The following is a 27,257-nucleotide window of genomic DNA, read 5'->3' on the forward strand; positions in this document are numbered from 1 at the left end:
ACGATGACCCCTGGTTGAGCCGGTGGGGCGTCGGCTATATCCGCTTGAGCCACGAGGAATCAAAGAATTCAAAACGGACGTTGAATGTCGAAGTACCAAGGTAGAATATTGCTATTCTAAGAGTTTTAGCCATGGCAGACAACGAAATACTTGACATATTGGGCCAAACCCCGGGCCTCTACAAGTTGTACACACAGATAAGCTCCATTTACCCTGTCTCCCAAACATCTTCCCACCCGGACATCGTCGACACTTTAAGAAATGGACTCGACCGATTGGCGAAGAGCTTCCCGTGGCTTACTGGCCAGGTTGTCAATGAAGGCGCAGGGGAAAATAACACGGGCATCTTCAAAATATCCCCCCTCGACAAAATTCAGCTCGTGGTGAAAGATTTACGACATGACCCCTCCGCACCGACAATGGACGGCCTACGCCAGGCCAAGTACCCTTTCAGCATGCTGGATGAGAATGTCATTGCACCTTGCACGACACTAAATATCCCTGGTAATCTGCCAAGCATCACAACCGAGTCCGCATTGGTATTCTGTGTCCAGGCGAATTTCATCGAGGGCGGTCTGATCCTCACGATCGTGGCTCAGCATAATGTCATGGACATGACTGGCCAAGACTTCATCATTCGGCTAATGTCAAAGGCTTGCCACAATGAGCCTTTTACAAGCGAGGAACTTGCAGTCGGTAACATGAATCGGAGTCATGTCATCCCCTTACTGGATGATTCATACATCCCAGGCCCTGAGCTCGAGCATCAGATTGTGAAACCCAAGCCTAGCGCCAACGACGCTGTCTCGGAGCCCCCGAAGTTCACGTGGGCCTACATTGAGCTCTCTGCGACGCAAATTGACGCCCTCAAGTCCCTCGCTACAGACACATTGTCCCCGTCCGTAGAGTTCATCTCTACGGACGATGCGGTCAGTGCGTTTCTTTGGCAATCCATCGCTCGCGCCCGGGCTTCGCGCCTAGAACCGACATCTGAAACGATGTTTACGCGCGCAGTTGACATGAGACAGCGCCTTAATATTCCCCTGCGATATCCGGGACTGCTACAAACCTTAACATACAACACTGAGACCGTTCAAAAACTATGCGAGGAGCCCTTGGGTGTTGTGGCTGCAGAGCTTCGTTCCCAGCTCGATCCTAGACCTCCGCACCAGCCCGCAAAGCCCAAAGCCCAACCCGCCCCAACCCGCAAATGGGCTGGGCTTTGGGCCCGGTCCCTGGGCCCATCGGTGGCTATGGGCCTAGGGTAGAAGCCCACTGGGCTTTTATGGGGGCCCAATGGGCTTCAAACAATACAAACATGCTAATGCTTGGCAGATACATAAGTAATGCAGATTTTTCTAGTATTTCTAGGTATTTAGATTACCCCCTAAATTGACTATAGGTGCCTGAATTGACTGAATTGACTGAATTGACTGAATTGACTGAATTGACTGAATTGACTGAATTGACTGAATTAACTGAATTGACTGAATTGACTGAATTAATAAATTTGAGATTTATGAAATTTGAGAAAAATGTAAATTAATAGAAAGATGCACTGACTTCTCTCCATGTGAAATATATATATTTGCACATTGATTCTCTGTCAACTGTTGAACCCCCGTATTAGGCTAGATCAGGGCCGGCGCCGAGATCTTCCGCGGTAAGCATACAGACTCAAACATGTGTAAAGAACAGACATTAATCAGCAGGTTTATGAGCGCCAAGACTGTATTTATGCATACAAATGGGCTTTAATGGGGGCCTCATGGGCCCCCATAATGGGCCATGGGCTTGGTTGGGCTTCGAAGGTAGGGCCCATAGCCCACTGCTGGTTGGGCTATGGGCCTGAGGTCCGGGCCCAACCAGGCCCATTGCGGAGGTCTACTCGATCCCAAGAAAAATGATCTAGCCTTCAGTACTCGTGCTCTCGCTACGTTTCTAAGTCAGTCGGCTGATAAGTCAAAGGCCTCATTCACTGCCACAGTTAATGTGTCGAAGGACTTTATGCTCAGTTCGTGGTCGAGGATTAGCTGCTATGAGCTCGATTTCAACATGGGATTAGGCAAACCGGAAGCGGTGCGTAGACCCTGTTTTACTCCAATCGAGGGCTTGGGTTACTTGATGCCTCGATCGCCTGCTGGCGAGATGCCTATTGCCATCAGCTTGAGAGATGAAGATTGGCAGCGGTTGAAGGTAGATGAAGAGTTTACGAAGTATGCCCAGTATATTGGATAATAGGTTGCACCGAAGCGATAAGAATCATTCTGGCAAATAGTTGATAATTCATACACTTCATAGCAAATAGAACGTTGAAAGAGAAACACTGGCCAAGACTGCGCTGATGAGGGTAGCTACGGCAGTAATTTGCGACCATCCCGCCAACCAGGGTAGTCCGCCTTCCTTTTTTATCACCGCCCCTTTTTCCCTATCACCGCCTACTATTTGGGTCACCGTCTTCGACCAGCCTGTACGGAGTACACCTTTTGATATTTCTTCCCACTGGCCGCTGCCTCTGATCCTCTAGTAATAATATGATCCCTAGTTTCCAATATAAATATCTCACAAATGGTAGCAGATCCCATTATCACTTGATTTCGTGAAGCTATTCCTAGTTGCTATCCTAGTGTAAAAATGTAGGATTGATCGATCCTAGGAGGGGTTTTGTGCCGAAAATGGGATTTATCATACCGACCTCGGGAGTTAATGTTAAGGCAAGTGGGCCTGACACCACTGCAAAACGTAGGAAGTAATGGTAAGGTAGAGCGTTTACCAAAAGAGCCACTATGACGACCAACTGGTCGTCATATTAGGTTACTAACCTAAATACCCGATATATGCTATAAGATATACGCACCGTATTCGTACTCCGTACGTTAGGTTGTAACAGTTATTAGTGTAAAAATGAGGCTTTTTCCTTTAATCATTATAATAAGTAACGTCATTTATCATACTAATAGATCACACTACAAAATTGCTAAAATTACACTATAAGAAAGCTCTTTTTCATCTAATCTAGTGTATAATCTAGTGTACTCCGTAGATAATTCTTAATTATTATAAACCCCTTTTTCGGACCCCTCCTAGGATCGATTAATCCTATATTTTTACACTAGGATAGTAACTAGGAATAGCTTCATATAATCAAACGATAATTAGATCAGCTGATATTTCTAAGATATTTGTATTGAAAACTAGGAATAGCTTCATAAAATCAAGTGATAATAGGATCTGCTGCTATTTGTGAGATATTGATATTGGAAACTGGGGATTATGTTTAGTATTACTAGAGGATCAGAGGCAGCGGCCAGTGGGAAGAAATATCAAAAGGGGCTTAGTGCTGGGTGCCCATAGGAACTCTCTTTTCTGCCTCTGTTCTAACGGCAGAAACCGAAAATGGAGGCGGAATACCCTGGTTGGCGGGATGGTCGCAAATTACTGCCGTAGGTAGCATCCACTGTCGATCGCCGTCTCCGCATTCCGTCATGCCTCCGCATTTGGGACCTCTCCTTCCCCTTCACCTTCTTACTTTCAACATCCTTCGAGCATCTCGATACGACCGTTGAATGTGTAACATTGACTATATCTCACGATACATTGCTGTTGATTCCTGGACGTAACAAACTAAAGCAGCCATCATGGGTGGAGAAGTTCCCTTTCGCCCCGCTCCTCCGGCTTTACCCCAGTTAGCTGAGCGCCCGGTCGGCCAACGGATCAAGAAGATCTACACCGATCGTCTGAACCAGTTCACATCGAACGGCCAGTACGAAGGCCAAAATCTCGTCTCGAAGTACCACGAAGCTACAAACTCGGACGAAGACCATGTCAAGCTTTCTGTTTACTCGGTTCCGGACCTGCAGCGACCGACATTCGAAGAGGCGACCTCCCATGAGTTCAAGCCAACTCATATAGGCGCCTCTTTCGGGCCCAGTTGGTCCACACATTGGTTCCGCATTCACCTGACAGTCCCCAAGGACATGCTCCAACGGGAGCACCTGGAGTTCCACTGGGATGCCAACAACGAGGGTTTGATCTGGACAGAAGACGGTCGGCCACTACAGGGCTTGACGGGAGGTGGAGAGAGGACGGAGTTTATTCTACCCAAGGAGTGGTGCGATGGCAAGCAGCATACATTCTACATTGAAATGGCCTGCAATGGCATGTTCGGCAATGCTCCTGGTGGCGATTCGATCCAGCCACCAAATCCCGATAAGCATTTCACTCTCAGCACAGCGCGGATCACTGCTGTAAACCTAGCTGCGCGGGCGCTATATTATGACTTTTGGATTATTGGTGATGCCGCCCGGGAATTCCCAGCCGAGTCGTGGGAGTCGCATGAAGCCAATGTAGTGGCTAATTCGATGATTGATGCTTTCATTGCTGGCAATGGAAGCAACGAGTCTATCAATGAGGCACGGAAGATCGCAAGGAAGTACCTCGGCAACAGAGTGGATTCGTCTAAAGTTTATGACACAGACTCACAGCCGATTGTTTATGCTATCGGTCATTGCCATATTGATACTTGCTGGTTATGGCCTTGGGCTGAGACTAAGCGGAAGGTGGCACGCTCCTGGTCGAATCAATGCGATCTGATGGAGCGATATCCCGAGCACCGATTTGCTTGTTCTCAAGCGCAACAATTCAAATGGCTTAAGCAGTACTACCCGTCTGTCTTTGATCGCGTGAAGCGCTGGGTGAAGAAGGGAAATTTCCAGCCCATTGGCGGAAGTTGGGTTGAACACGATACGAACATGCCCAGTGGTGAATCGCTGGTCAGACAGTTCTTGTATGGACAGAGATTTTTCGAGTCAAACTTCGGTAAACGAAGCACGACTTTCTGGTTGCCGGATACCTTCGGTTACTCTACTCAGATCCCTCAAATCTGCCGTCAGGCTGGGATGAGCCGCTTCTTCACTCAGAAGCTCAGTTGGAACAACATCAACAATTTCCCTCATACCACCTTCCAATGGGTTGCGCTTGATGGCAGCCAAGTCATGTGTCATATGGCTCCTTCAGAAACCTACACGGCTGAGGCACATTTCGGTGATGTCAAGCGGAGTGTCACGCAACACAAATCGCTTGACTCGGACAAGTCATCACTGCTTGTCTTCGGAAAGGGAGATGGAGGTGGTGGTCCGACTTTCGGACATCTTGAAAAATTGCGTCGTTGCCGTGGTCTCAGTGATCAAGTTGGCTTACTACCCCGAGTGAAAATGGGCGAGTCGGTAGATGATTTCTTTGCAAAGCTGGAGGCCAAGGTTGCATCTGGTACCGAGTTTGCCACTTGGTATGGTGAGCTTTACTTTGAGTTGCACCGTGGTACATATACCACGCAGGCAAACAACAAGCGCAATAACCGCAAGTCTGAATTTCTGTTGCGTGAAATTGAGCTTCTTGCGACCTTTGCCACTATCCATGGTTCCAATGATGGATACCAGTATCCCAAGGAAGAGATTGATAGGATGTGGGAGGGAACCCTCCTTTGTCAGTTCCATGATTGCTTGCCCGGAAGCTCAATCGAGATGTGCTATGACGACTCGGACAAGTTGTATGCCGAAATATTTGAGATAGGTGCTAAGTTGCGGAAGGATGCCCTCGACGCCCTGGGGCTTACGGGCGATGCCACAACCGGAAATTTGATGGCTTTGAACACATTGCCATGGCCCCGATCAGAGGTTGTCCACATTCCTTCGGCACTCTCCGCATCCAAGGGACCCAAGTATGGTGTGGCTAGTGGACCAACGGGAGTGATGCAGTACCAGCCTGCTGATTTCGAAACCACCACTGCGGTAACTGTGTCCGAGGTCCGATCCGGGGTCTTCCGTCTCGAGAACGGTAAGCTTAGGGTTGATGTTGAGGATGGGGTCATCACATCTTTGTACGACGTGGAGGCCGATAGAGAGATCGTCGCTAAGGGCCACAAGGCTGGCCAGCTGGTTATATTCGATGACAAACCTCTCTACTGGCAAGCTTGGGATGTGGAGGTGTTCCATCTCGAATCACGAAAAGAGCTACCTGGTGGAAAGACAACCATTGTAGAAAATGACCCGCACCGTGTGAGTGTCATGACCGAGACACCGATCAGTGATAAGAGCTGGATCAAGACCACGATCAGCCTATCCGCATCCACATGTGATGAACCATCCTATGTGGAGATGGAAAGCGAGGTGGAATGGCAAGAGACCATGAAATTCCTCAAGGTTGAGTTCCCTGTTGATATCACCAACACTGAAGCGTCTTACGAGACCCAGTATGGCATCGTCAGGCGCCCAACCCATTATAACACAAGGTACGTCTCACCGGTCTACTTATTATCCCGTGACCCGACTAATCAATTTACAGCTGGGACATGGCTAAGTTTGAGGTCTGCTGTCACAAATGGGCCGATCTCTCGGAGAACGGCTATGGAGTGTCCATCCTCAACGACTCGAAATATGGCTTCGCGACATGTGGTAACTTGATGCGTCTTTCTCTGCTCCGTGCCCCTAAGGCACCGGACGCCCACGCCGACATGGGCCGCCACCACATTCGCTACGCGATCCTTCCTCATGCGGGTCCTCTCGATGCCCGAACGGTTCGCGCTGGCTTCAATTTCAATAATCCTCTCGTCGTCGAGAAAGCCGGCCCCAAAGCATTGGCAGCCAGTGTTCTATTCAAATCCCTCTCTATCAAGGGTGCTCCCTCGTTGATTCTCGATGTTGTCAAGCGCGGTGAGGATGATGTTGATGTTTCATGGGATGGGTCTCCTACTCGCGATGGGAAGAGTATCATTTTGCGCGTGTATGAGTCGCTTGGTGGCAAAGCTCGGGGCTCCATTGAGACCACCCTGCCCATAAAGAAGGCGTTCAAGTGCAATGTTCTCGAAGACGATGAGCATCCTGGACTGGATGTTCTTGATAATGATGGTGGTTCAGCAGTCAAGATCGAGCTGAGAGCGTTCGAGGTCGCTACTTTCCGACTGCAGCTGTGATAGTCCTGGATTATAGTACATCGCAGGCAGATTCTTAATGCAAGCTTCCCACAACAGCGAAGCTATCTCAAGGCTTGAATCCTACCGTCCATAGTGGCCTTTGTTCGCGTTCAACTTGAAACAATCAAACGAATTATCCATGTATCTGACAGACGCTGTAATCTTTATAAGTTCGTGATGTACATGATATCGCATCATAGGCAGAGAAGAAAGAAAAGACCAGATAAATATCATCCCGGTTATCCGGTGCGCCCAGAATAACTCCTTCCAGGAGTCATGTAAAAAGAAAGCCCAACCAACTCCATACTAGTCAAAGACTAAAGCAAATGCAAGACGGGAGACATAACAGAATAACGAATCTCCCGGGAAGGTTCAATCTCTCCCATAGCTGATCTTCAACCGCTTAACAGAAGGCTTATCCTCGTCGGAGAAATCTTCGGTCTGGTTCTTGCCCTTTGTATTCTTCGACCCGCCGGTCGCCTTCTTTTTGTTCTTGGATGAGCCGTTCGAGCTCCTCATCCCTCCAGGAACAGAACCCGACATGTCCATACTACCGCTCTTCATTGGCATACTGTTTCCACCAGTCGTAGATGTCGGCGTTGCGGCATGGGAGGGTGTAGTTTGTACAGATGAGGGGCCGGGGGAATCCTGGAGATAGAAGATTCATTGTCAGCCTCGAAAACAGAGTGAGATAACCGAACCCAGAGTCCGTAATCGGTGATTCGCCGTTTGACTGTGCATACCATTCTATAGCTCGCCGAGCTCCGCGAGAAAACTCGATCAGATTCCGTCACTTGGGCCTTTCGTCTCGACCCAGCCATGCCACCGCCCAAACCCAAACCCGAGGCGCCGAGACTTGATCCGGTGACAGAACCCTTGATGTAGTTGTCGAAGCCTCTGATGATGTTCCCAGCGGTGGTTTCTTCTAGATAGGATTGTTCGAAGCGGAAGATTTGGTCTTCGAGTTGAGCCTGGAGGGGATAGTTGCGTTAGCAGCCAAAGCCCAGCGTTGAAATAACATATGGAGACCTATCCTGCCATCTGACCCAATATTAAGGGATGCTCTCTCTCAGGGAAAGAACCAAATGGGGACAAGCTAACCACACCCGAGTCCGCTAAGTACAAGAACGCGCAAGACAGTACTCACCATGCTCTTATCCATTAACCGCTTTTTCTGCAGTGTATCCCGCAGTTCACGACGCAATTTCTCATAGTATGGTAGCCCGCGACTCGCGGCATTCTGGTCCGCAGGCGCATTCGGTCCTCCTGCTGTTGCGCCGGCGGCAGGCGCCGCAGCGCCGGTGGTCGCGGGCACGGCTGTGGGAGCCGTTGCTGTATCGGCCATTGTGGAGGAGTTGGGATGGAATCGGAGGATTATTTCGTTTTATATCTGATTTGACAGATCGCATGCGCAGAACCAGCGAGAGGGAGTTGGAATCAAGCCGGCAATTGGGTCGGTGCGTAGTCAATGACCGCGTTGGGGGATCGGGAGAGTTCCAGATCTTATCGATGTTTGTGATGTTTGCATTCCCCTCTTGATCGTCACAGGCATGGTTCTGTTTGTTGTCTCTCCTCGTACCACCTTGCGTCTTGCGAGAATTTTGTCGTTTGGTTTCTTTTAACAGTTTATATCACTAGTTTCGTGCTACTCTCCACTACATATCTGTTTCCCGCCTTCTAGGATGGATCACTCAATGCATATGGCCATGGGTCACGGCGATATGGGTCACGGCGATATGGACATGGGCGGGCAATGCAATATGAATGTGAGATTTTGGTTCCAACTTTGACTGCGACTGTAACATTGTTCCATGCTAATTTCCGTTATTTGAATTGTAGATGCTGTTCAACTGGTCCTCCGAAAATCTGTGTATCATCTTCCGCAGCTGGCGTATTACGGGTCCTTTCTCCTTCCTGTTGTCCCTCATCGCTATTGTTATCCTTACTGCCGGTTACGAGGGAGTACGATCCGTGACTCGGAAGTACGAGGCTGCACATGCACAGCGGCTTAGTAGATTCATGGCCACTTCTGTCAACACTGGTGGTAAGTCATTGACTCTCTCCGGGAATAAAGTACATGTCAAGATTAGTATACTCTCTGGACTTGCTGGGACGCTTTTTGTAATTTCGGAGAATTGACGGGAAAGCGGTATACTCTGACTGAGCAAGCTTCTTATTGATGTCTTGACTCTCTGCAGACAATGAGATCGCCGACCCTATCATTGCCAACGGCCTGGCGGATGCAATCCATCACACTCACGACGAAGGCTCACCATTGCTTGTAGGAAGGGACAACAGAGCTGCGTTAATGCGCAAGGGCAAGCTGACTATGGCGGCTTTGTATGCCATCCAGGTGTTTTACAGCTTCTTCATCATGTGGGTGTATCCAGAACAACCTTCTGACATCCTTCTGCTTTGCTGACTTTGCGATTCAGGCTTCTCTTCATGACATATAACGGTCCCGTGATGATCGCGGTTGCAGTTGGCGCGTTCGTTGGATACTTGGCTTTCTCCGAAGGAACTTCAGCCACCAAGACAGTTGCATGCCATTAAAGAATGCAGTCAGATGTGTCGACGAACTTGCAGGCTCGGGGACAGGCTGGAGGTTAACCAAGTGCATGCCAAGGTCTCAACTAGTTTTGAAAACTCAAATTGGTAGCTTGGGACAACTTTTCTGGTGGAGAATGATGCTGGTTTCTAGATTCGTCAACCTTACTGTCTGGTGATTCCACAACATCTCCATATTGCAGTTATAATTCATGGAACTTCAACGTCACTCCCATCGTCCCCAAATCCAAAGCTGAAGCCACCACCCTCGGTGTTTTGCCCGTCAGTGGTGTCCTCGGTTTTCCCATGGACAATATCCTCCCACTTGCGCTTCTTGCCCTCGTTCTTCTTCTGTAGCTCCTCCCATGCTTGATCTAATAGATCAGGGTAAGACTCACGCATCCCAGACATAAATCGGTCACACGGATTAGCTACGTTCTTCCTAAACCCAGAAACCTGGTCGGGCTTATTGTGCAAGAAGTCCAATGCAGAACCAAGGTGACCGCGGGGAATGAAATTCTGAGTAATGGCCATGGACGGCTCGAGGTTGACCACCAAGTGCCACCAACCAGATGGAACGTGCAAGATCTCACCCTCGCCACAGATCCCTTCCAGGCAGCCTGGTGTCCGACGTGCCTCGGCATGGAAGCCTAATAGCCATTCGGCAATGCTGAGGGGGAAGTCACCTCGCTTTGGTCATCTGAGACAAACACACCGGGAGGGGGTGGCTGCTTCGTGCCAGACGGGAACATGATCCAATACTTGGGCCCACGCAGGACGGCATTCCAAGCACTAGTGGCATTGGGGTCTTTGTGGAACTTGCTGCCAGACCGCTCGGGCCCAATAATCAACCACTGGTGATCAGGGCGGTCCGTGCCAAGTACAGAGAAGAAGTCTTCGGCGAAGCATGCTGGTGGCCAGTACGAAGCGTCAGGTGTAGTTTCAGGAGATCCGACGGAAAGTCCCATCTTGGAGACAAAGGATCGGTCGAACAAGTACAGCGGGCTCTCGTCGGAGTTGTCCGCCATATAGTCGCCATAGGTGCGCATAGCCCAGTCCACAGCTTCGGCACGAAACTTGGTCTTGCCGTATTTAGATAGCAACGAGCCGATGGTCCAGTCCTTGTACGCTGGCCACGCCTTGACGGGCTCGGTTAGAATAAATGGGCGATCGGTCCAATTGGCTTGGAATTCCTCGGGTGACAAGTCGGGGAGTCGTGGGATCTGGTTCCGTGTCGGGATCTTAGAGACATACGGGTCAAGGGAGATGTGGGCGCAGTTGAAAGGTCGGTATAGAGAATCGGAAAAGAGCTGAGAGCAGTCCACGAAAGGCACCTTAGAGGCGGGGATGTTCAGATATGTTGAGCGCCATGTTCCTCGCCATGTAAAGTCTTCTCTTGGATCACTGCAGGAAGATTCAGTATGAATATAATTTGAGTTGATTGAGACATTATGATACTATGAATAGATGTAGGGCTCAAGACGAAAGCAAGGCTTGAATCTACATAACTCAACTGGATCTGCAGGCAGTAGCTTACCGAACAAACAGTGCCTTCCATAATTCTTCAGCCCGGGTAAATGCATAGAACGCCTTGCATGTCCGCCCGATGCTCAACAGGCTTGGCCCGTCAAAACCCTCCAACAATAACAGGATTAGTTCGTCTGGTAGATGCTGAAACGTTCCCATGGCATCTCGGAGACTCCAGGTTGCTAACAGAGCATTTCCACTTGGCTTCACGCCCAGTGGATGAGAGGGAATTGCCTCTCTTGTGACTTCTGCATCCAGGGGTGGTGGATGACTCGGCAACGATGTGATGTCGGGCATGATTGAGGCCGGGACTTTTAGGGCTTCGAAGATTCTTCTAGCGCTTACCAGCCTAACTGGAAGACTGCTCACCAAGCAAATGGGAACAAGGAAAACCAAATTGACAGAACCAAAGAGACCAAGTAAATTAAGCCTTTGTGCCTGGTTGTTTAATCCAAAGGATTAAATATAGTCAACATAAAGATGTTCTGGGTTCATCTCGCCCACTCTAAACTCGCTTGGGGTCGGTGGCGCCCAACGTGGAAAGCGGTGAGATAGTGCCCCGAAAAAAAAAAAAGCGTAGCAAATGGCACCGCAGTGTGGCATTTGATTTTTTCCCTTTTCTTCTCTTCCTCTTCCCACCCCATTTGTGAATTTCACATTCAACCATATTTTTCAACCTTCCCTAGTTCCTGTAATAGACTCTTTAAATAAGAGTCTGCGGTACTAGAAGACCACTCTCCCACGCAGCGAACCCCCACCGTTCGCTAAAACAACCCCACCACTCGATCACAGCCAACGCCTGTGATCCCTCCTATCAAAACCGCAAACATGGCTGACAAGGGTCTTGAGGATCTCGCCGAGGGTATGTTTATCGAATCCCCGTTCTCCGTCACTTAGCCGTTACTTCGCCGTCACTTGATCGTTATTCTGCTGTCGCTCTTCAAAATGCGATTGCAACATAATACTGGTCGGGTGGCGGGGAGATAGGGGAGGCAAAACACAAAAATTACACCAGCTAACGTCACCTTTTTGTGGGAAATAGGGCAGATCGAGTCTAACTACGATGAGGTTACCGACTCATTCGATGCTATGGACCTGAAGCCCGAGCTGCTTCGCGGTATGTGACCCTTTGTCTTATCTAGTGGGGTTCGTGGGGGAAAATACTAACTGTGGGATTTCAGGTGTCTACGCCTACGGTTTCGAGCGCCCCTCTGCTATCCAGCAGCGCGCCATCATGCCCATCATCAAGGGTAGGTTTTGTTGCATTCTGATATTATTTGAAAAAATTTGCGCCTAACGTGTGAGGTCAGGCAACGATGTTATCGCCCAGGCTCAGTCCGGTACCGGTAAGACCGCTACCTTCTCTATCTCTGCTCTGCAGAAGATCGACCCCGAGGTCAAGGCTTGCCAGGCCCTTATCCTTGCTCCCACCCGTGAGTTGGCTCAGCAGATCCAGAAGGTCGTTGTTGCCATCGGTGACTTCATGTCCCTTGACTGCCACGCCTGTATCGGTGGTACCAACGTCCGTGAGGATATGAACGCTCTCCGCGCCGGTCCCCAGGTCGTTGTCGGTACCCCCGGCCGTGTCCACGACATGATCCAGCGCCGTGTCCTCTCCACCACCGCCATGAAGCTCTTCATTCTCGATGAGGCTGATGAGATGCTGTCCGTAAGTTATTATAACTGCCTTTCGTGGTGCGACCGGTTCTAACTTGTCTTTTCAGCGTGGTTTCACCGAGCAGATCTACGACATCTTCCAGCTCCTCCCCCAGTCCACCCAGGTCACCCTCCTTTCCGCTACCATGCCCCAGGACGTCCTCGAGGTCACCACCAAGTTCATGCGCGACCCCGTCCGTATCCTTGTCAAGAAGCAGGAACTTACCCTTGAGGGTATTAAGCAGTTCTACATCGCTGTTGAGAAGGAGGAGTGGAAGCTCGACACCCTTTCCGATCTCTACGAGACCGTTACCATTACCCAGGCCGTCATTTTCTGCAACACCCGCCGAAAGGTCGACTGGCTCACCGACAAGCTCACTGCCCGTGATTTCACTGTCTCCGCCATGCACGGTGATATGGAGCAGGGTCAGCGTGATGTGATTATGAAGGAGTTCCGTTCCGGTTCTTCCCGTGTCCTGATCGCCACCGATCTGTTGGCCCGTGGTATCGATGTCCAGCAGGTTTCCCTGGTCATCAACTACGATCTCCCCGCCAACCGTGAGAACTACATTCACCGTATCGGTCGTGGTGGTCGTTTCGGTCGTAAGGGTGTTGCCATCAACTTCGTCACCGCTGATGATGTTCGCATGCTCCGCGAGATCGAGCAGTTCTACTCCACCCAGGTTGAGGAGATGCCCATGAACGTGGCTGACCTCATCTAAACTCCCTAACTCTTGACGTCCTGATGCGGTTTATGATCGCAGAATCTGCGTTAAAAGTGGCTTTCTGCGTTTCCACCTGCACTGGGCTAGGTAAATGACTGGGGCTATGCCCCGCATATTGAGTCGACACCTCGTTGAATCGATCAGTCGACGCTCCAGTCATTTTCCTGGCCCGTGCTATGGTTCCTATGTCTTGCACCAACGGAGATGAGACATGTCTGCGTTTCTTGCTACTCTGTTTTATCTTATTTTTTTTATGCATTTTCCTCCGTTTTCCCCCTCGTCTGTATCTAGCTCGCTCTTGTTGGTTAAGGATGCTGCCTTTTATCGTACTTAATCAATAGACTGGGCCAAAATGTGACTTGTTCCTCAAGGCGTCGTCCTTGATCATCTTAAAACACGTATCTCCCGGGGCTGTTCACTAGGTAGATGTAGGCTTCGTACGTTGCTTGGATATGGAATCATCTCCGAAGTACTTATCTGACGTATCCCTCGGACTTGTATGTTGCCATCAACTACATTTGATCGTGGCATTTCTCTGAATGGGGGCCCTGGGCCACATACATCTACATCGACTTGGGGAACTTCCGACGTTGAGCCAGCAGCGCTTCAAGGGTCAAGACATTAGAACTCAACTACTAGTTGACAACATGAACGAAACTCAATGTTAGAACAGCCTAGGAACCCCTAGACGGTCAGCATCGCTTATCGGACCGAACTGTCAGTCCACTACCTCACAGGTTACATGGTATAGATCCTCATTTTTGCATCCCATCTTTTTCACTCTCATGTACATGTGCTACTCCTTGGCTACTTTTTCTATACAATAACCAAGGCTGCATGCTGCCACCAATGATTTGTCCGGACATAACAAGTACTTTTGGTATGTTAATAACATATGTTACCGCTTGCATTGGAATGCTTCAGCGGTGAATGCCTTTCCCCCACTCCAAAGTGTCTCAATTCTGAAGCTGTTGAGCTTTTCCAACCCCTTCAGCGACGAAACAGATCATCCTGATTGGACATCACCATGGACGGTAGTTGAGCGATTTGACAGGCTCAGCCAGAATCTCTGATCCTTGTCCGCGCGAAATCAAATGAAAACTTTCAAAATCCTCGGTATGAATCCTACTTCTGTCACTGCCCGGGTACCACCTACATATGGGTAGTTTGTGAAGAGTCTCGGCGAGATGTGGGCAGATTGAGTGATGCAGACGCATCAGTTATCCAGAGACAAATCTTTCCACGCCATTTCGAGGTTGGTCCAGAACCTATCAATCTCACCATCGCTGGTCACATTCGACAAGCCTTCGATATCTGCTTTTGTCCAGTGACTGCCCGCGGCAGCCTGTAATCTCCGATATCATCCTCGTCGCCCAGTATCCTAGACCGAACCACGCGAGAAAGCCGTGAAGCTCTATGTTGCGGATGTCCCACTCCTCCTTCAATCCACTCCTCCTTCAATCATGGATCTAGAGCCCGCAAGCTCCAGCAAGTCATGCAATCGAAATTTCATATTTGTAAGCATTTTAGTTTGTTGCGGTAGATACTCTCCCATTGTAGAGCTGATGAAAATCCCCCATGATATTCCGCGCCCGCTGTAAAGTAAAGACGGGGGTTGACCTGCTTGTGCACGGACATGCAATCGCTTCAACCCATTCGAGGCAATCTCCACATCGGACAGTGGCGTGGCCGTGATGGCTTTCAGTGTCTCCTTGTCGCCACACTGGTAAGGTCACCATCGTTACAACCCTGATCAGCGTTATTATTAGCCGGCGGAGTGGAAGCGGAATGACATGAGAGTCGAAATCAGGGGTGTGAGGAAAATAGGCAGCAGGTGGCGCCCAACCTTAGAAGGGCATATGAAGGGCTTTGGCTTTCATCCGTGTTGTTCGTCGATAACGCGGAAAATGTTTTTCTAACTTCACCTCACTTGGTCGGTTAAAAAGGTGGGTTTCAAAGAAACCCGCAAATGTGCACGAGCTCTTTGCATTCTCCTGCCGAGTCCAAGTTTGGCCTGGCCTTGGTGAATGATGGACATATTCGAAGTGCATGCCCTCTTCCGCAAGATATCAGACTCGATGTATTCCTTGTGGATATTTCAAACATAGACTCATGGCACGGAAATCATCCGGGTGTTTTGGGTGAAGTGAACAAGGACCCATGTTGGTGAGTACATATGGATGTATATAAGGAGGGGTGGATTGGATGATGGTAAGGTATAGGTAATGTGGAGGTTTGATAATTAGCAGTCAAATAGCACGTAGTTCAAGTATATAGGGATGGTAATTCCCATCACTGTCTTATACAATATCCACTCTACCACCCAAAGTGAAGTAGAAAGCAGAATTTGGTGATTGATCGCAGAACAATAAAAGGCATATCCATGCCTACATGTACCAAGAATGCCATCCACCTCCTTTGTCATACGGACAGGGTCTACTATTCCCTAGTGTCTGCGTGAATCTCGAACCACGTCGCTATATCTTAATTAATTTGCCATTACAGTATAGAATATATACTTTCTTGTCTTGTTTAGTAGCTGTCGGTTTGGTCGTTCGGAAGTGCCTCCGATCTTCGGACAAATGAACCGACACCTATATGTAGCTATGAATAGGTTTATACGGGAAATATGAGTACCTGGGGGCTTAATGTAAGGCTTAATGGGTTAGAACTGGGACCTGAAGAGTAGATTATCATGATATAATCATTTTGGTGATGGCCAGGTCTGAATCTGGAGTATAAGATATCCACTTCGGCCATGGTATATGTTGGGTGCTAATATATACATTGGGATAAATATTGATATCATATTAAGTAATGTTTTAAAGGATAACCACCAATATTTACACGGCCATGCGGAGTACAATAATAAACAACAGCATTTGAATTGTATTCTTGATTCTGGAACAGCATGTCAGTATCGCATGGAGAGAGTGGATAAACATACAAGCGGCTCGGCGCAGAAACCCGCCCTTTCAGTTCTCCGCATCGCGCTTTCGGAGAACACCCGAACCTCCGATTTCCATATCCCCCACGACTTCGATCCTCAATTTCTCTTCCTCGCTAACTGTATAGCTTCAATTTTTCTCAAAATGGCTTCCATCCGTGCCAATTGCCGCAAGATTATGTGTATCGGCCGTAACTATGCGTGAGTCTCCTTGTCTCCCCTTCTCCCCGCGTTCCGTTTCCCTCGGGGGTTTCCGACAGCGGCGTCACTTCGTTCTCTCACAGTCGCTAACAAGCCTGGATTGATATAGCGATCACATTACCGAACTCAACAATGCCACCCCCAAGCAGCCATTCTTCTTCCTCAAGCCCGTATCTTCCATCCTCCTTCCCGGCGCAGGGCCCGTTCTGCGTCCCAAGGGCGTCAGCTTGCACTATGAAGTCGAGTTGGGTCTGGTAATTGGCAAGACCGTGCGCGATCTCGATCCGAATGATGAGCAGGGCGCATTGGACGCTATTCAGAGTGAGTACAGCCATGTAGTCCGGACCTGAATGCTGTCTACCACGGCGGTGGACCCGAAGTGCCGCGCGCGAAAATCCCAAGCATATGGTCTCGGATCAGCATGTCGCTAATCAAACCCATTGCGCGGTTTTATAGGCTATATCCTCGCCATCGATATGACCGCCCGCAACGTACAAGACGAGGCCAAGAAGAAGGGTCTTCCCTGGTCCATCGCCAAGGGCTTTGACACCTTCTGCCCTATCTCGCAGGAGATTCCCAAGTCGCGCATCCCCAACCCGCACGACGCATTCCTGCGCCTCAGCGTTGGCCAGACTGAGCGCCAGGCAGACTCGACAAGCTTGATGCTGTACCGCATTCCCCAGCAGCTGGCACAGATCTCGCGCGTGATGACCCTTGAGAAGGGTGATATTGTCCTTACTGGCACACCCAAGGGTGTTGGACAGGTCAAGGCGGGTGATATTATGAGGGCATCGATTGAGGTTAACGGCAAGGAGATCGAGGAGGGACAAATTGAGGTTGAGGTGCAGGATCGGGAGGGTCGATATGAGTTCAAGGAGACTTAGATTTGATCTTCGTTGGCTATATAAAATGATTCAGAGAGACCCGAAGTATATATGGGGATGTTATCTTTAACTGGTTCCTGGGTGGCGATTTGGCGATGCCGAGCGAACACATAGAATACCTCGTTTGGGGTAGAATAAACCCCGGGGCCGGTTGAATAGACTATGTCGACAGATTTAAATACAAGACTTTCTACATGAATTTGAAAGATATCGGCGCGATACTCAAGATACCACCTGTGCAGGTTCCTGCGCCTGCCAAGACATGTGACGTTTGTCTTTGAGCAACCGGAACAGGCCTCCTAACTTAAAGCCAACATCACTACCTAGGAGGTAGACCAATCAACAAACATGCAGATCGCAGAGATTCTCTCAGATATCACTTCCCTCCGAGTTTGCGTAAGTGCTATCACTTCCTGTCGCTTCCTCTCAACGGGGCGCATTGCGTGATAAACGCGTCCAAACCGCGTCTTTGAACAAGCCGAAATTCCACCAAATAATATGGCATTGCTGACAACAGGAATAAGGGACACAACGAGGCTTTGGCACTAGTGAATGTTCACAAAAATATCGCAGGCCCAGAATCTACCGAGTCTGGTAGCGCATCGGCAGATAAGAGCCCAGCAGAGGACAATACCGATCTTCGTCGTGCAAAGGAACTCGTGGAGCTACACTATGAGGTCAAAGCGCGACATGCCAGTGGCACTGTTGACGAGGAGTTGAGTCAAGCTCGGCGGGATGTCCGGCGCATTTTGAGAGAGTTGTCGACTGTGTGACCACTGCGTTTGACGACTTGACCGGACTATGTAGCGATATGGGCGTGGAGCGCTGACCATGAAAGGTTCTTAATACAGCTCCCGTTTAGCAAGATTTGTATTATTGGGTGCATTTTGTTTGGTGGACATGTTTGGTCCAAATTTGTCATATTATTTGTTGATTCGGTCTTTGTCGGATTTTCTCGAATCCCTGGCATCCTCAATGAGCATTGGAACCGGACCGAGGAGATCCATAAATCAACCAAGTCATCTACAAAAACTCATCAATCTTTCTTCGCATACTGTACGATCTGGTCATGAGCAAATGAGCGTCCTTCTGTCGTCTTGCATAGGTCCCTAATTGCCCTGGCCCGTGCCTGGATCCCTTTGTCTTTCAACACGTGTATCAAAGCCGAAGACAATTCAGTACCGTTTATTTTCGGTGCCATGGTCCTGCTTCCATGTAAACCGATCCCCAGCCACTCTACCCTCGCCGGGCAATCATACGTATCGAACCACTGCGGCAGAATGACCTGCGGAATACCACCTCTGCGAGGGAATCAGCACCTTAGCCGCGAATCCACAATTTGAAGTAGCAAACTCACTTGCACGCCTCGAAGAATGAGTTGGCTCCTCCGTGGTGGACATATGCAACGATGTTTCCGTCTTCCAAAAGTGAAATGATCTCTGGCTGGATCCACTGGACGATCCTCACTTGCGTGGAATCGACCAGATATTCGAGAACACCCTTGATCCTGGGCGAAGTTTCCCAACTATATTGGAGCTTCCATAGAAACTGTATGCTGGGGAACTCCCGCAAAACAGCTTGAATCGCCGTCGCCATCCGTACGGTATCATCCTCTGGAGCTTGAACATGTGAACCAAGACATATCAAAATCGTTGGCTCTTTCAACCATGAACCCAGTTCTGCATCGCTCTCTGCGAGCGACAAGGATCGTCGAAGAATTGGCCCACAGCTTACCACATTATCAGGAATGTATAACGGGAAATCCATCTCTGGAAATGAAGGCGTGAGGTGCAGATGGTTCTCGCAGTACGGTGACAAATGAGGGAATGTGGTGCTGATTCCTGCCTTCTTTCGAATATCCAGCAATTGACGCATGGGATTGCCCAACCAGACATAGAATGCAAAGCAAGCGACCATGTATATATTCGCAGGAATCAGATGCCATGGAAGGGGAAAGGTGTACCCGGATCCCGTGCTGGTATCAAAATCAGCGATATCTTCTTCTAATCCCATTGTGATAAGTACTCACAGCGGATATTTCCAAAGAATAGCGAACCTTGGCTGGACAGTTATCACAACATCCTTTAATGGTACAGGCCACAAAATCACGATTCGCATGTCGATGCTGCGAGCTGCATCTAAACCAAAATGTAACAGCGGATCCGCAACCACGACGACGGGCTGGACATCCCTCAGAATCTCCACACAGCTCCGAAATGACCGTATATACTCCTCGGGCTTCCATCCCAGAACAGAGAGATTGATCTTATTACATCCTTCGCGCGTGCCTGCCAGTCCCGGCGGGTGACATACATCGGTTGTTGTCCGAGCCACTACCTCAGACATGCACGGGCCGGTGATAGTGTGGAAGTGAATAACTTGGTCGTGATCAGCCTGGTCGTTAATTGCTTGTACGCGAGCGCATAATTCTCTGAATGAAGCGACATGGACTTCGAACTCCCCGCGGTGTAAGAACTCTTCTGCCACTGCAAGTGCGACGTTGGACTGGCCATGCTCGGAGCATGTCAGGAACAGAATAGCTTGTTTTGGAGCTGACATGGTGTTTTCCGTATTTACTCAGCCTTTAGCAAATGAGAATGTAGAATCGATCAATCTGTTCACAGTATTTATTAAGTGTCTGGACGTACAGTATCCCACCTCATGAGAGTGTGCTGTCGCATTCTACGAATACTAGCCGATGTATGGTTACTCAGAGATAAGCACAGCGGAGAATCAGTGGTAGTAATGGATTCCATTCATTCATATCATTTCGATATGGAAGCAGTCTAGCTCTACTATTGTTAATATTCAAGTTTAACCTCTCTTAAAAAACGGAGCCTGAATCGTGTCCTTAAAACTTAGCAGACTGCAGGTGGCTTGTGTGCCCTCACGATCAGTGAAATACTTACTCCCGCCTGAATAGCAAACACGGCCCTCAGACACCCCCAATTGTTAAAATTAACAGAGAGCACTTGGATTGGACAAATCAATAACCTAGATCCGATGTCCGCCCCAAATATCCAATGTTGCGCAAACAGCTAAGAGTAACAGCCAATCCGGTCAAACTCATCAAGAACAAGAACCAAAATGCGCTTCGATACCCAGTCATCCATATTTCTGGGGATTCATGTAGAGATGTGGTCCGATCGGGCGTCAGAAGTAGATCTGCCATGAAATCGTTCGAAATCAACGCAGTGAGTGCCATGCCAACCGAGGCTCCGATCATAGCCACAGTGCAGAGCACTCCCATCGCAAGTGCCTGAACGTCGGCAGAGAATGTTCCAGAGACCATCAGGCCAGCTATTGGAATCACTGCATTTGATGCAATCGAGTTTAGTGACACAGCGGTGATAGCACATTTCCAGTACGGCCAGTCTGGGTTTGAGATAGCCATCAAGAAGGGAGCGAGAGCCGAAAGAGCTATTGTAATAATAAGAATCTTGCTGGCCTCCACGCGAGACAAGAACCGTCCTGTGAGTATACTGCTTAGTGCCCCAATTATTGGGATTGGCAAGTATCGCCACGAAGATTGTAGGATTGAAAGTGCTTGTGCGCGTTGGAATACGAAGATCATCAGTTGCGAGGTAGAATGGGAAGATGCGTAAACGAAGAAGACAGCCACGCAGATCGAGATGAAATGGTTATTTGTCCAGAGAGAATTCTGAATGCGTAGGGTGTGGTCTCTTTCCCAGCAATCTTGCCAGAAAAGGAAAGCGACTAGTATAATCCATCCCAGAGCAACTGGAATGAAAAGCCCTGATTTGCCGATGTTCGCGACATTGTTCGTGATCACACTATAGATTGTTGATTAGCCTGCGGTAAATATAAGAAACGGACCATGACACGGGGATACGTACGCCAATGCAGCAAAGAGCAGCGCCATCAATGAACTGGCGAGCATAGTTCCGGCCAAATCAATATCCTCAGCCATTGCTGCCCATGTGGCATATTTTGGGTTTTCGGACTGTTTGGGAATTGCCCAAATTGACAAGAGAAGAGCCGAGAGACTCAAGACTGCGGCGCCACGAAAACCCCATTGCCAACCCACAGTCTCTGAGAGTACTCCACTGAGAAGTATACCAAATCCGGAGCCAATATATTGACTTATACTCGTACAGAAAAAAGCTAAATTGCGTAACTTGCCAATGGGAAGATCGTCGCTGTGAATGCTCATTGCAGAAACGAAACACATCGGGTAAGCCACACCAGACACTGTTCTGAGTGCGATAAGCTGCATCCCAGTATTGGCAAGTCCGCTACATAGATAGCAGATGGTCTGCAGAAAGCAACTAAAGAGAAACACTTTTCTGCTACCGAAGACATCGTCTAAAGATCCTGCCAGCAGGAATGTGCAGCCTTGGGCGAGATAGTACATCGACATTGGCCTATTGAGTGGTGAGCTTAGTTTGATCAGTGTAACAAGAACCGGAACCCAATCCGGAACAGGAGCCATCGTACCATAATTCGACTCCAGGTTTCAATCCGAACTCCGACGAAAGTTGTGGGATGTTGAGCGTGACTAGGCTATTGAGTGCGCAGCTAACGAACAACACCGATACCGTGCAGCATATGATAGCGATTCCTTGTGGAGATTCGACGCGTGTAGGTTCGGGCTGAATGAACCGATAGTCTAGCAGTGGCTGATCTTCAGAGATCTGACAAGGAAGATCATTGTGGGCCTTGAAGGATTCACCCTCGGGCTCAAGATACAGTCTCCCATTTTGAATCGTATCACCCATGTTCAAGACTGGAATTTGGGCCTCCAGTCGCTCTGAGCATTCTGAAGGGAATCACAAACACTAAGAGAAGAAAAAAAATACCACAAGGCAAAATCAAAGACCTCCAAGTGCAGGGCACCTGCAGCCAAGTGAGTACAGCTGACGTGTCCGACCAATCACAACACGTGATGCCCCCCAAGTGAGCCCACTCCGGTGCCCCTTAAATGCAGCGACAGTCTGATTGGACGAGTGTTGTTTGGGGATCCATTATCTGGCTTTTGTCAACGCATTTTTCGCTTCTGATTGCCGCCTTTCATGCGTCACACTTGCCAGCCTACATATTTTCGGGTAGACCGAGTCACGAAGGCGATCGATTGGGATATCGTCAACCTCACGGCCCATGTGGCACGAGCTGCTGATCGTGCAGTTGCACTGGGGTTATTGTTATAGGTCATCTTATTGGGGGTTTTGTTGATCTGAGATGTTCTCACCTGACGAGCTTAGCCTGTCAGCTGACGATCTGGTATTGCTTATTGAAGGTTAGATGCGGAGTCGATACTCCGTATGACGTAGCTATGTCCTTACCATAACATCGGAGCGATCTAGGGATCGAATTCTGAAATTGAAGTTAGTGCAAGGATCCCTGGAGTCGAAGGAGAGGTCTGAAAAGGTCTCATGGAAGCAGGGGTGGTGGCTGTGTCATCTACTAAGATCCCCAGACCTCGAGAGACGACTTTAATGTTCATGACGCTCATGACGTCCTTGATATCCACAACACTCCAAGAGTACGGAGTAGTGGTATCAAGGCGCCAAGTAAGTGCCATTGGTGAATGTGGGGGTGGAATGGAGGTACTTCCTACCTTGGCATTAGGTATTCCCGTCCATGCCCTTTTCCATGAGTGACCGGTGATCTCACCTCCAAGGTCACACCAACCCACGCAGTGACTTGGATAGACAAATCTGCAAATGTTCAATATGATCTGAGGCGATGTTTGGACAACTGACGTAGTAGAGTCTTGTTTCACCATGCAGCTGAGGATGCGACCCATGCATTTAACTAGGTCTACGGCCTGGGGTAAGAGCACAGTTCACCCGACGAGATCGACACCTTACGAACCTTAACCTTAATAGTATCCCTGATCGGGAGTCGCTTATTTTGTTCCCCTAATTCTCTATTTGATCGACAGTATGCTCGGAAAATAGTTGACTATCTCATGTTTGCTTTTTATACAACTTTGTTCCCTATTTTACAAATCGCGCTGGAAACCGCAGTGAGACTGATCGTAAACACTGATCTTGCAAGGAGTACTCTGTACAAGCAAAAGCAGATCGCAGGTTACTAAAACCCAATATAGTTTGATTATCTAGAAACATTCGTTGGTTCTTCTTGTTCTAGATGAAGGTAAGATTTGACTCGTTGATATCCCAACAAACATGGAGAGGAACCCTCAAGGAATTATAGCTCAAAGTTTGGTAGGTCTGAAGCGTTGCTAGGCTCGAATGGTGTTTTCTGCTCCACGGAACGAATCAGAGCTTCGTGTGTCTTGCTGCGTGTTTCGATATAGAGCTTCCAAGGCATCGGGTGGCTGATAGTCTTGGCTTCAAATCTTGCCTCAACATCAACTTCCCGCCCATCCTCTATAGCCTTTCTGACATTGAAGACTGCGAGAGCCCGTGCCGCAGTCACATAAACTGTGTTATCTGCTAACAACCGTGCTGGACAGATTCGACGACCAAACCCAAAGACAATCGTATGAGGATCTAACTCAGGCTCCCGGCCGTCGATACCCAAGAAGCGCTCCGGTTTGAATGTCATTGGATCATGATACACCGCGGGATCATGCGTCATAGCCCTTCCGTAATGGTCAGTAAATTTGGCTCGGTTTTGGGAATTTCACACTTTATTGGAAGTCCAACTAACCAGGCATTTGGCATAACCAATGAACCTTTTGGAATGAAATATTGGCCCCAGGTATCATCCTCGGTTGACGCATGTGGGAAGCCCATAGGTCCAACTGGATGCCAACGTAGAACCTCCTTGACGATGGCGTTGATATACGGCAATCGTGGGCGATCTGCAAATGTTGGAAGCTGGCAAGGTCCTAAGACCCGATCAAGCTCATCTTGAGCTTTGTGCTGAACCTCGGGATATAACGTCATTGCAAGGAAGAATACTTCCATAGCAGAGACGCTCTAGAGAATGTTAGTGAACGTCAAAACAAAAAGTACCTTGAAGAGCCGCACAGTGTCAACGCCTCCAGTATAGAGCGATGCAGCAGTCCATTTTGCGACACTGTCCTCTGCCGAGCCATACGGCGGATATCCCGCAGCTTTCAAGAGTTTTGAGAGGTAGGATGTCTGGTGAATATCCGACTCTATATGCTGGCGGGCAAATAGATAGGGTATATCTGCCACAGCATCGAGGTTCTTCCTCCACACCTTAGCAGTTCGCTTGAAACCTGCTCCAGGCAGCCAGGTCGGCACGTATTTTACTAGATTTGGTCAGTGAAGACTTTTTGAAAGCATCCTATCTTAGCGTGGAATGTTGACATACGAGATGGAATGATATTAACCAGTCGCGAACCAGGTGCGGTAGATTCAGCAAAATGATCAAGGGCCAGGTTCGCACCACGCACCAACGGATCTCGCTTATGCGGCTCAATGGTATAACCGTATGCCATCTTTAGAAGGATCGCTCCAGACTCGCTGTAAGAATTTCATGATATTAGTCTTGCTATATGATTCAACTATAACCGGGTGCTTTGCTCACGTTTGAATATGTTCTGCGAGCCTTGACTGATCTTGGAGGACCCGTAATAGGAAGCGATGGGCTTCTATTTCTTGCAACGAATGAAACTGGGCCGCGGCCGGGACGGTTCCAACAAATTGGTGAATAGCCTTGCGAGAAGAGCGGAAGTGAGGGGAATACTTTTGCATTACTAGCGTACGGTCCCATCCGACCCTGATGATGCGTTGTTAGTGTGGGTATCTCTTTGTATATCGGCGTTGAACGCTGACAATTCACATGGAAACACAAGGTTTGCCCTCGAGGAGTATATCGTTGATCGCTTTCCTAGCAGTTCCATCGCTGAGTCTACATCGTTCAGGATGACAATGGTCTGTCCCATCACTGTGACCGAGCTAACCGGCCCTAACAACTCAAGACGTCAGTTGAATCACTGAACTAGAATCTTCGTGAATTCAAACCGTAAGTCTCCTTATGCTTCAGCCAATGAATCCAATCTGGGGTAGTTGGCGGCGGTAAATCAAGCATGTTGCCAATTAAAGGCTTAGGTTTTGGGCCCGGGGGTAGTGGGCCAGGGCGCCTTTGGCGAGTCAATACCACCTTTGTTATATAGAGTCCAAGGACCCCTAGAGCCACACTTAGAAGTACAGTGAATGGCATTGTGGTGTATAACAGGTACGATGGGGAGTGGATGAAGAAAGTGCTACGAAGAATGGATTGCGAGTTATTACTGTCTTATTTGATGTCGCATCTATTGCCATGTATCGGTTGATTGCACTGCCCAGTCGAGATAATTATACTCAGGTAGAGAAATGCTATGCTGGATCTCGTTTATTGGCCCTGGAGATCCAACGTTTCCTGCATGTGTCACTTTCCCAGCCGCAGCGGCCCAGAACGCCACCATCGAAAGGCATACGAATCAAGTGCAATATATATCCCGAGTATGAGGCCCATCCGCGAGGTTTCGTTTGAAGATTTTGTCATGTTTTAGAATCGCTGATTTCAAATCCTGACCAGGATAAGTCACGAACAGACCAAAAAGGATCTGGGGAGTGTCAGAACAAGGTCCCAGCACCCAACAATTGCATTGTAGATTGCCTTCCGTAAAGGGCGAGATTCGAGGGACAGATTGTTTCATTCTGGAAATAAATGTGTGCAGGAAATCACAGGAGTCGGTATATACGCGTCTCCCGAACTTGATGTTGCTGTTAGAATGTCATTTGCGAGCATGTCACCGCGGTGTCTTTGCTTTGTCTTTGCAACGTCCACTCATGCCACCACCGCCCCTTTCTGCCGACATGCTCGCTTCTACGGAGTACGTGGCTCGTCATATCTCTTGGGCTTTTGCATAACATTCCCTACCTTCATAATTGACCTACCTATACATGAATCTATTTATATCGATTGCACTTGATAGAGAGCATAGCGTCGGCCAAAACTGTGGCCCTGAGACCACCCCTCGCTGACTCCTGCGTCATTCGAAACAATGTGACCGAAGTGCTTTGACCTGGCTGAGTATCCGAGATTACGGAGATATTTATATGCTTGTTCAATTGGACCATTCGCGTTCGTCAGCGGCCAATAGAGCGACCAAGTACTGGTACCCCCTGGGGGCCAAAAGATCCCCTGTCATCTCAAGCTAAGACCTCTCGCAAGGCTCGCGCCGACAGCTCGCTCACCCAGCCTTCGAGTGGACGTTATGATGTATGGGCTGGATACGGAGGACATCTAAGGGCGCAGACGTAGCCGAGTTTGCGTGTTTCTACTTGATTCAGAACGTGGTGCCTACTGCCCTGTCTATCACCACACGAAAGGATCTCCGCTGATATCACGCGCGACGCAAAAGGCACCCGAAGCCTTGGATCTAAAATTATCACAGCGCTGCGTTTGGTTGCTCAAACTCGGGCCGTTAATACTGAATGGCACTTGGAGACCGTGCCTTCGAACCTCAGGTATTACTTGCGACGGGGTACATATGCAGCCCCCAACGCGCGGTCGATTCTTGCTAAGACGGTTGGCTATCGTCGCGTGACAATGCTTCGTTCTGGGCATGTGCAAGATTGATTGATTCAACAAGCAGTGTAACCCGATAGAAAAAAACATGTATTATCCGAAATTGAATGAATTGGGTCCGTGTACCTATGGGCAGAGTGAATCGCTTCACAACTGTCTACTTGGCTGTGGTCAATCGCCTCATCACCAATATGCTATATCAATTATTTTTGATATTATTTGTTGTGTTCGGGCTACATTCTCCTTCAGAATGCCCACCAGCGTTTGAGAACTATGGAGGACAGATTCACTAAGAGGGACCGACGCGGAAAATGACACCTCTT

At 48.9% G+C, this 27,257-nt stretch overlaps 11 protein-coding genes across 11 annotated transcripts; 6 read left to right on the forward strand and 5 right to left on the reverse strand.

Annotated features, from left to right (window-relative positions):
• Nucleotides 1–131: 131 nt before the first annotated feature.
• Nucleotides 132–2,238, forward strand: N7457_005803 (Transferase; the record flags this gene model as incomplete). Its single annotated transcript, XM_057176847.1, has 2 exons — nucleotides 132–1,091; nucleotides 1,951–2,238. 2 exons carry the CDS (start codon nucleotides 132–134, stop codon nucleotides 2,236–2,238), a joined length of 1,248 nt encoding a protein of 415 aa, XP_057031149.1.
• A 1,400-nt stretch (nucleotides 2,239–3,638) lies between these two features.
• ams1 (alpha-mannosidase) lies at nucleotides 3,639–6,970 on the forward strand (the record flags this gene model as incomplete). The annotated part of the gene is made up of 2 exons (XM_057176848.1): nucleotides 3,639–6,289; nucleotides 6,343–6,970. 2 exons carry the CDS (start codon nucleotides 3,639–3,641, stop codon nucleotides 6,968–6,970), a joined length of 3,279 nt encoding a protein of 1,092 aa, XP_057031150.1.
• A 372-nt stretch (nucleotides 6,971–7,342) lies between these two features.
• N7457_005805 (chromatin modification-related protein EAF6/MEAF6) lies at nucleotides 7,343–8,315 on the reverse strand (the record flags this gene model as incomplete). The annotated part of the gene is made up of 3 exons (XM_057176849.1): nucleotides 7,343–7,618; nucleotides 7,714–7,941; nucleotides 8,118–8,315. The coding sequence occupies 3 exons, from the start codon at nucleotides 8,313–8,315 to the stop codon at nucleotides 7,343–7,345; spliced, it is 702 nt and encodes a 233-aa protein (XP_057031151.1).
• A 337-nt stretch (nucleotides 8,316–8,652) lies between these two features.
• N7457_005806 (low-affinity Cu transporter) lies at nucleotides 8,653–9,523 on the forward strand (the record flags this gene model as incomplete). Its single annotated transcript, XM_057176850.1, has 4 exons — nucleotides 8,653–8,736; nucleotides 8,810–9,014; nucleotides 9,169–9,346; nucleotides 9,406–9,523. The coding sequence occupies 4 exons, from the start codon at nucleotides 8,653–8,655 to the stop codon at nucleotides 9,521–9,523; spliced, it is 585 nt and encodes a 194-aa protein (XP_057031152.1).
• Nucleotides 9,524–9,727: 204 nt separating this feature from the next.
• Nucleotides 9,728–11,341, reverse strand: N7457_005807 (putative F-box and JmjC domain protein; the record flags this gene model as incomplete). Its single annotated transcript, XM_057176851.1, has 3 exons — nucleotides 9,728–10,207; nucleotides 10,231–10,921; nucleotides 11,055–11,341. 3 exons carry the CDS (start codon nucleotides 11,339–11,341, stop codon nucleotides 9,728–9,730), a joined length of 1,458 nt encoding a protein of 485 aa, XP_057031153.1.
• Nucleotides 11,342–11,872: 531 nt separating this feature from the next.
• tif1 (putative eukaryotic translation initiation factor 4) lies at nucleotides 11,873–13,422 on the forward strand (the record flags this gene model as incomplete). The annotated part of the gene is made up of 5 exons (XM_057176852.1): nucleotides 11,873–11,906; nucleotides 12,087–12,161; nucleotides 12,226–12,294; nucleotides 12,355–12,713; nucleotides 12,769–13,422. The coding sequence occupies 5 exons, from the start codon at nucleotides 11,873–11,875 to the stop codon at nucleotides 13,420–13,422; spliced, it is 1,191 nt and encodes a 396-aa protein (XP_057031154.1).
• Nucleotides 13,423–16,349: 2,927 nt separating this feature from the next.
• Nucleotides 16,350–17,457, forward strand: N7457_005809 (fumarylacetoacetate hydrolase family protein; the record flags this gene model as incomplete). The annotated part of the gene is made up of 3 exons (XM_057176853.1): nucleotides 16,350–16,573; nucleotides 16,683–16,894; nucleotides 17,030–17,457. The coding sequence occupies 3 exons, from the start codon at nucleotides 16,350–16,352 to the stop codon at nucleotides 17,455–17,457; spliced, it is 864 nt and encodes a 287-aa protein (XP_057031155.1).
• A 348-nt stretch (nucleotides 17,458–17,805) lies between these two features.
• N7457_005810 (uncharacterized protein) lies at nucleotides 17,806–18,230 on the forward strand (the record flags this gene model as incomplete). Its single annotated transcript, XM_057176854.1, has 2 exons — nucleotides 17,806–17,853; nucleotides 17,982–18,230. 2 exons carry the CDS (start codon nucleotides 17,806–17,808, stop codon nucleotides 18,228–18,230), a joined length of 297 nt encoding a protein of 98 aa, XP_057031156.1.
• Nucleotides 18,231–18,493: 263 nt separating this feature from the next.
• N7457_005811 (glycosyltransferase family 1 protein) lies at nucleotides 18,494–20,016 on the reverse strand (the record flags this gene model as incomplete). The annotated part of the gene is made up of 3 exons (XM_057176855.1): nucleotides 18,494–18,758; nucleotides 18,815–19,432; nucleotides 19,487–20,016. The coding sequence occupies 3 exons, from the start codon at nucleotides 20,014–20,016 to the stop codon at nucleotides 18,494–18,496; spliced, it is 1,413 nt and encodes a 470-aa protein (XP_057031157.1).
• Nucleotides 20,017–20,443: 427 nt separating this feature from the next.
• Nucleotides 20,444–22,196, reverse strand: N7457_005812 (uncharacterized protein; the record flags this gene model as incomplete). Its single annotated transcript, XM_057176856.1, has 3 exons — nucleotides 20,444–21,251; nucleotides 21,315–21,842; nucleotides 21,916–22,196. 3 exons carry the CDS (start codon nucleotides 22,194–22,196, stop codon nucleotides 20,444–20,446), a joined length of 1,617 nt encoding a protein of 538 aa, XP_057031158.1.
• Nucleotides 22,197–23,631: 1,435 nt separating this feature from the next.
• Nucleotides 23,632–25,449, reverse strand: N7457_005813 (cytochrome P450; the record flags this gene model as incomplete). Its single annotated transcript, XM_057176857.1, has 7 exons — nucleotides 23,632–24,028; nucleotides 24,097–24,368; nucleotides 24,420–24,667; nucleotides 24,730–24,881; nucleotides 24,946–25,137; nucleotides 25,194–25,326; nucleotides 25,383–25,449. 7 exons carry the CDS (start codon nucleotides 25,447–25,449, stop codon nucleotides 23,632–23,634), a joined length of 1,461 nt encoding a protein of 486 aa, XP_057031159.1.
• Between the last annotated feature and the right edge of the window lie 1,808 nt (nucleotides 25,450–27,257).

Source organism: Penicillium paradoxum (genome assembly GCF_028828445.1).
Source record: "Penicillium paradoxum strain IBT 22861 chromosome Unknown utg000005l_segment0_segment0, whole genome shotgun sequence".
Taxonomy (NCBI): domain Eukaryota; kingdom Fungi; phylum Ascomycota; class Eurotiomycetes; order Eurotiales; family Aspergillaceae; genus Penicillium; species Penicillium paradoxum.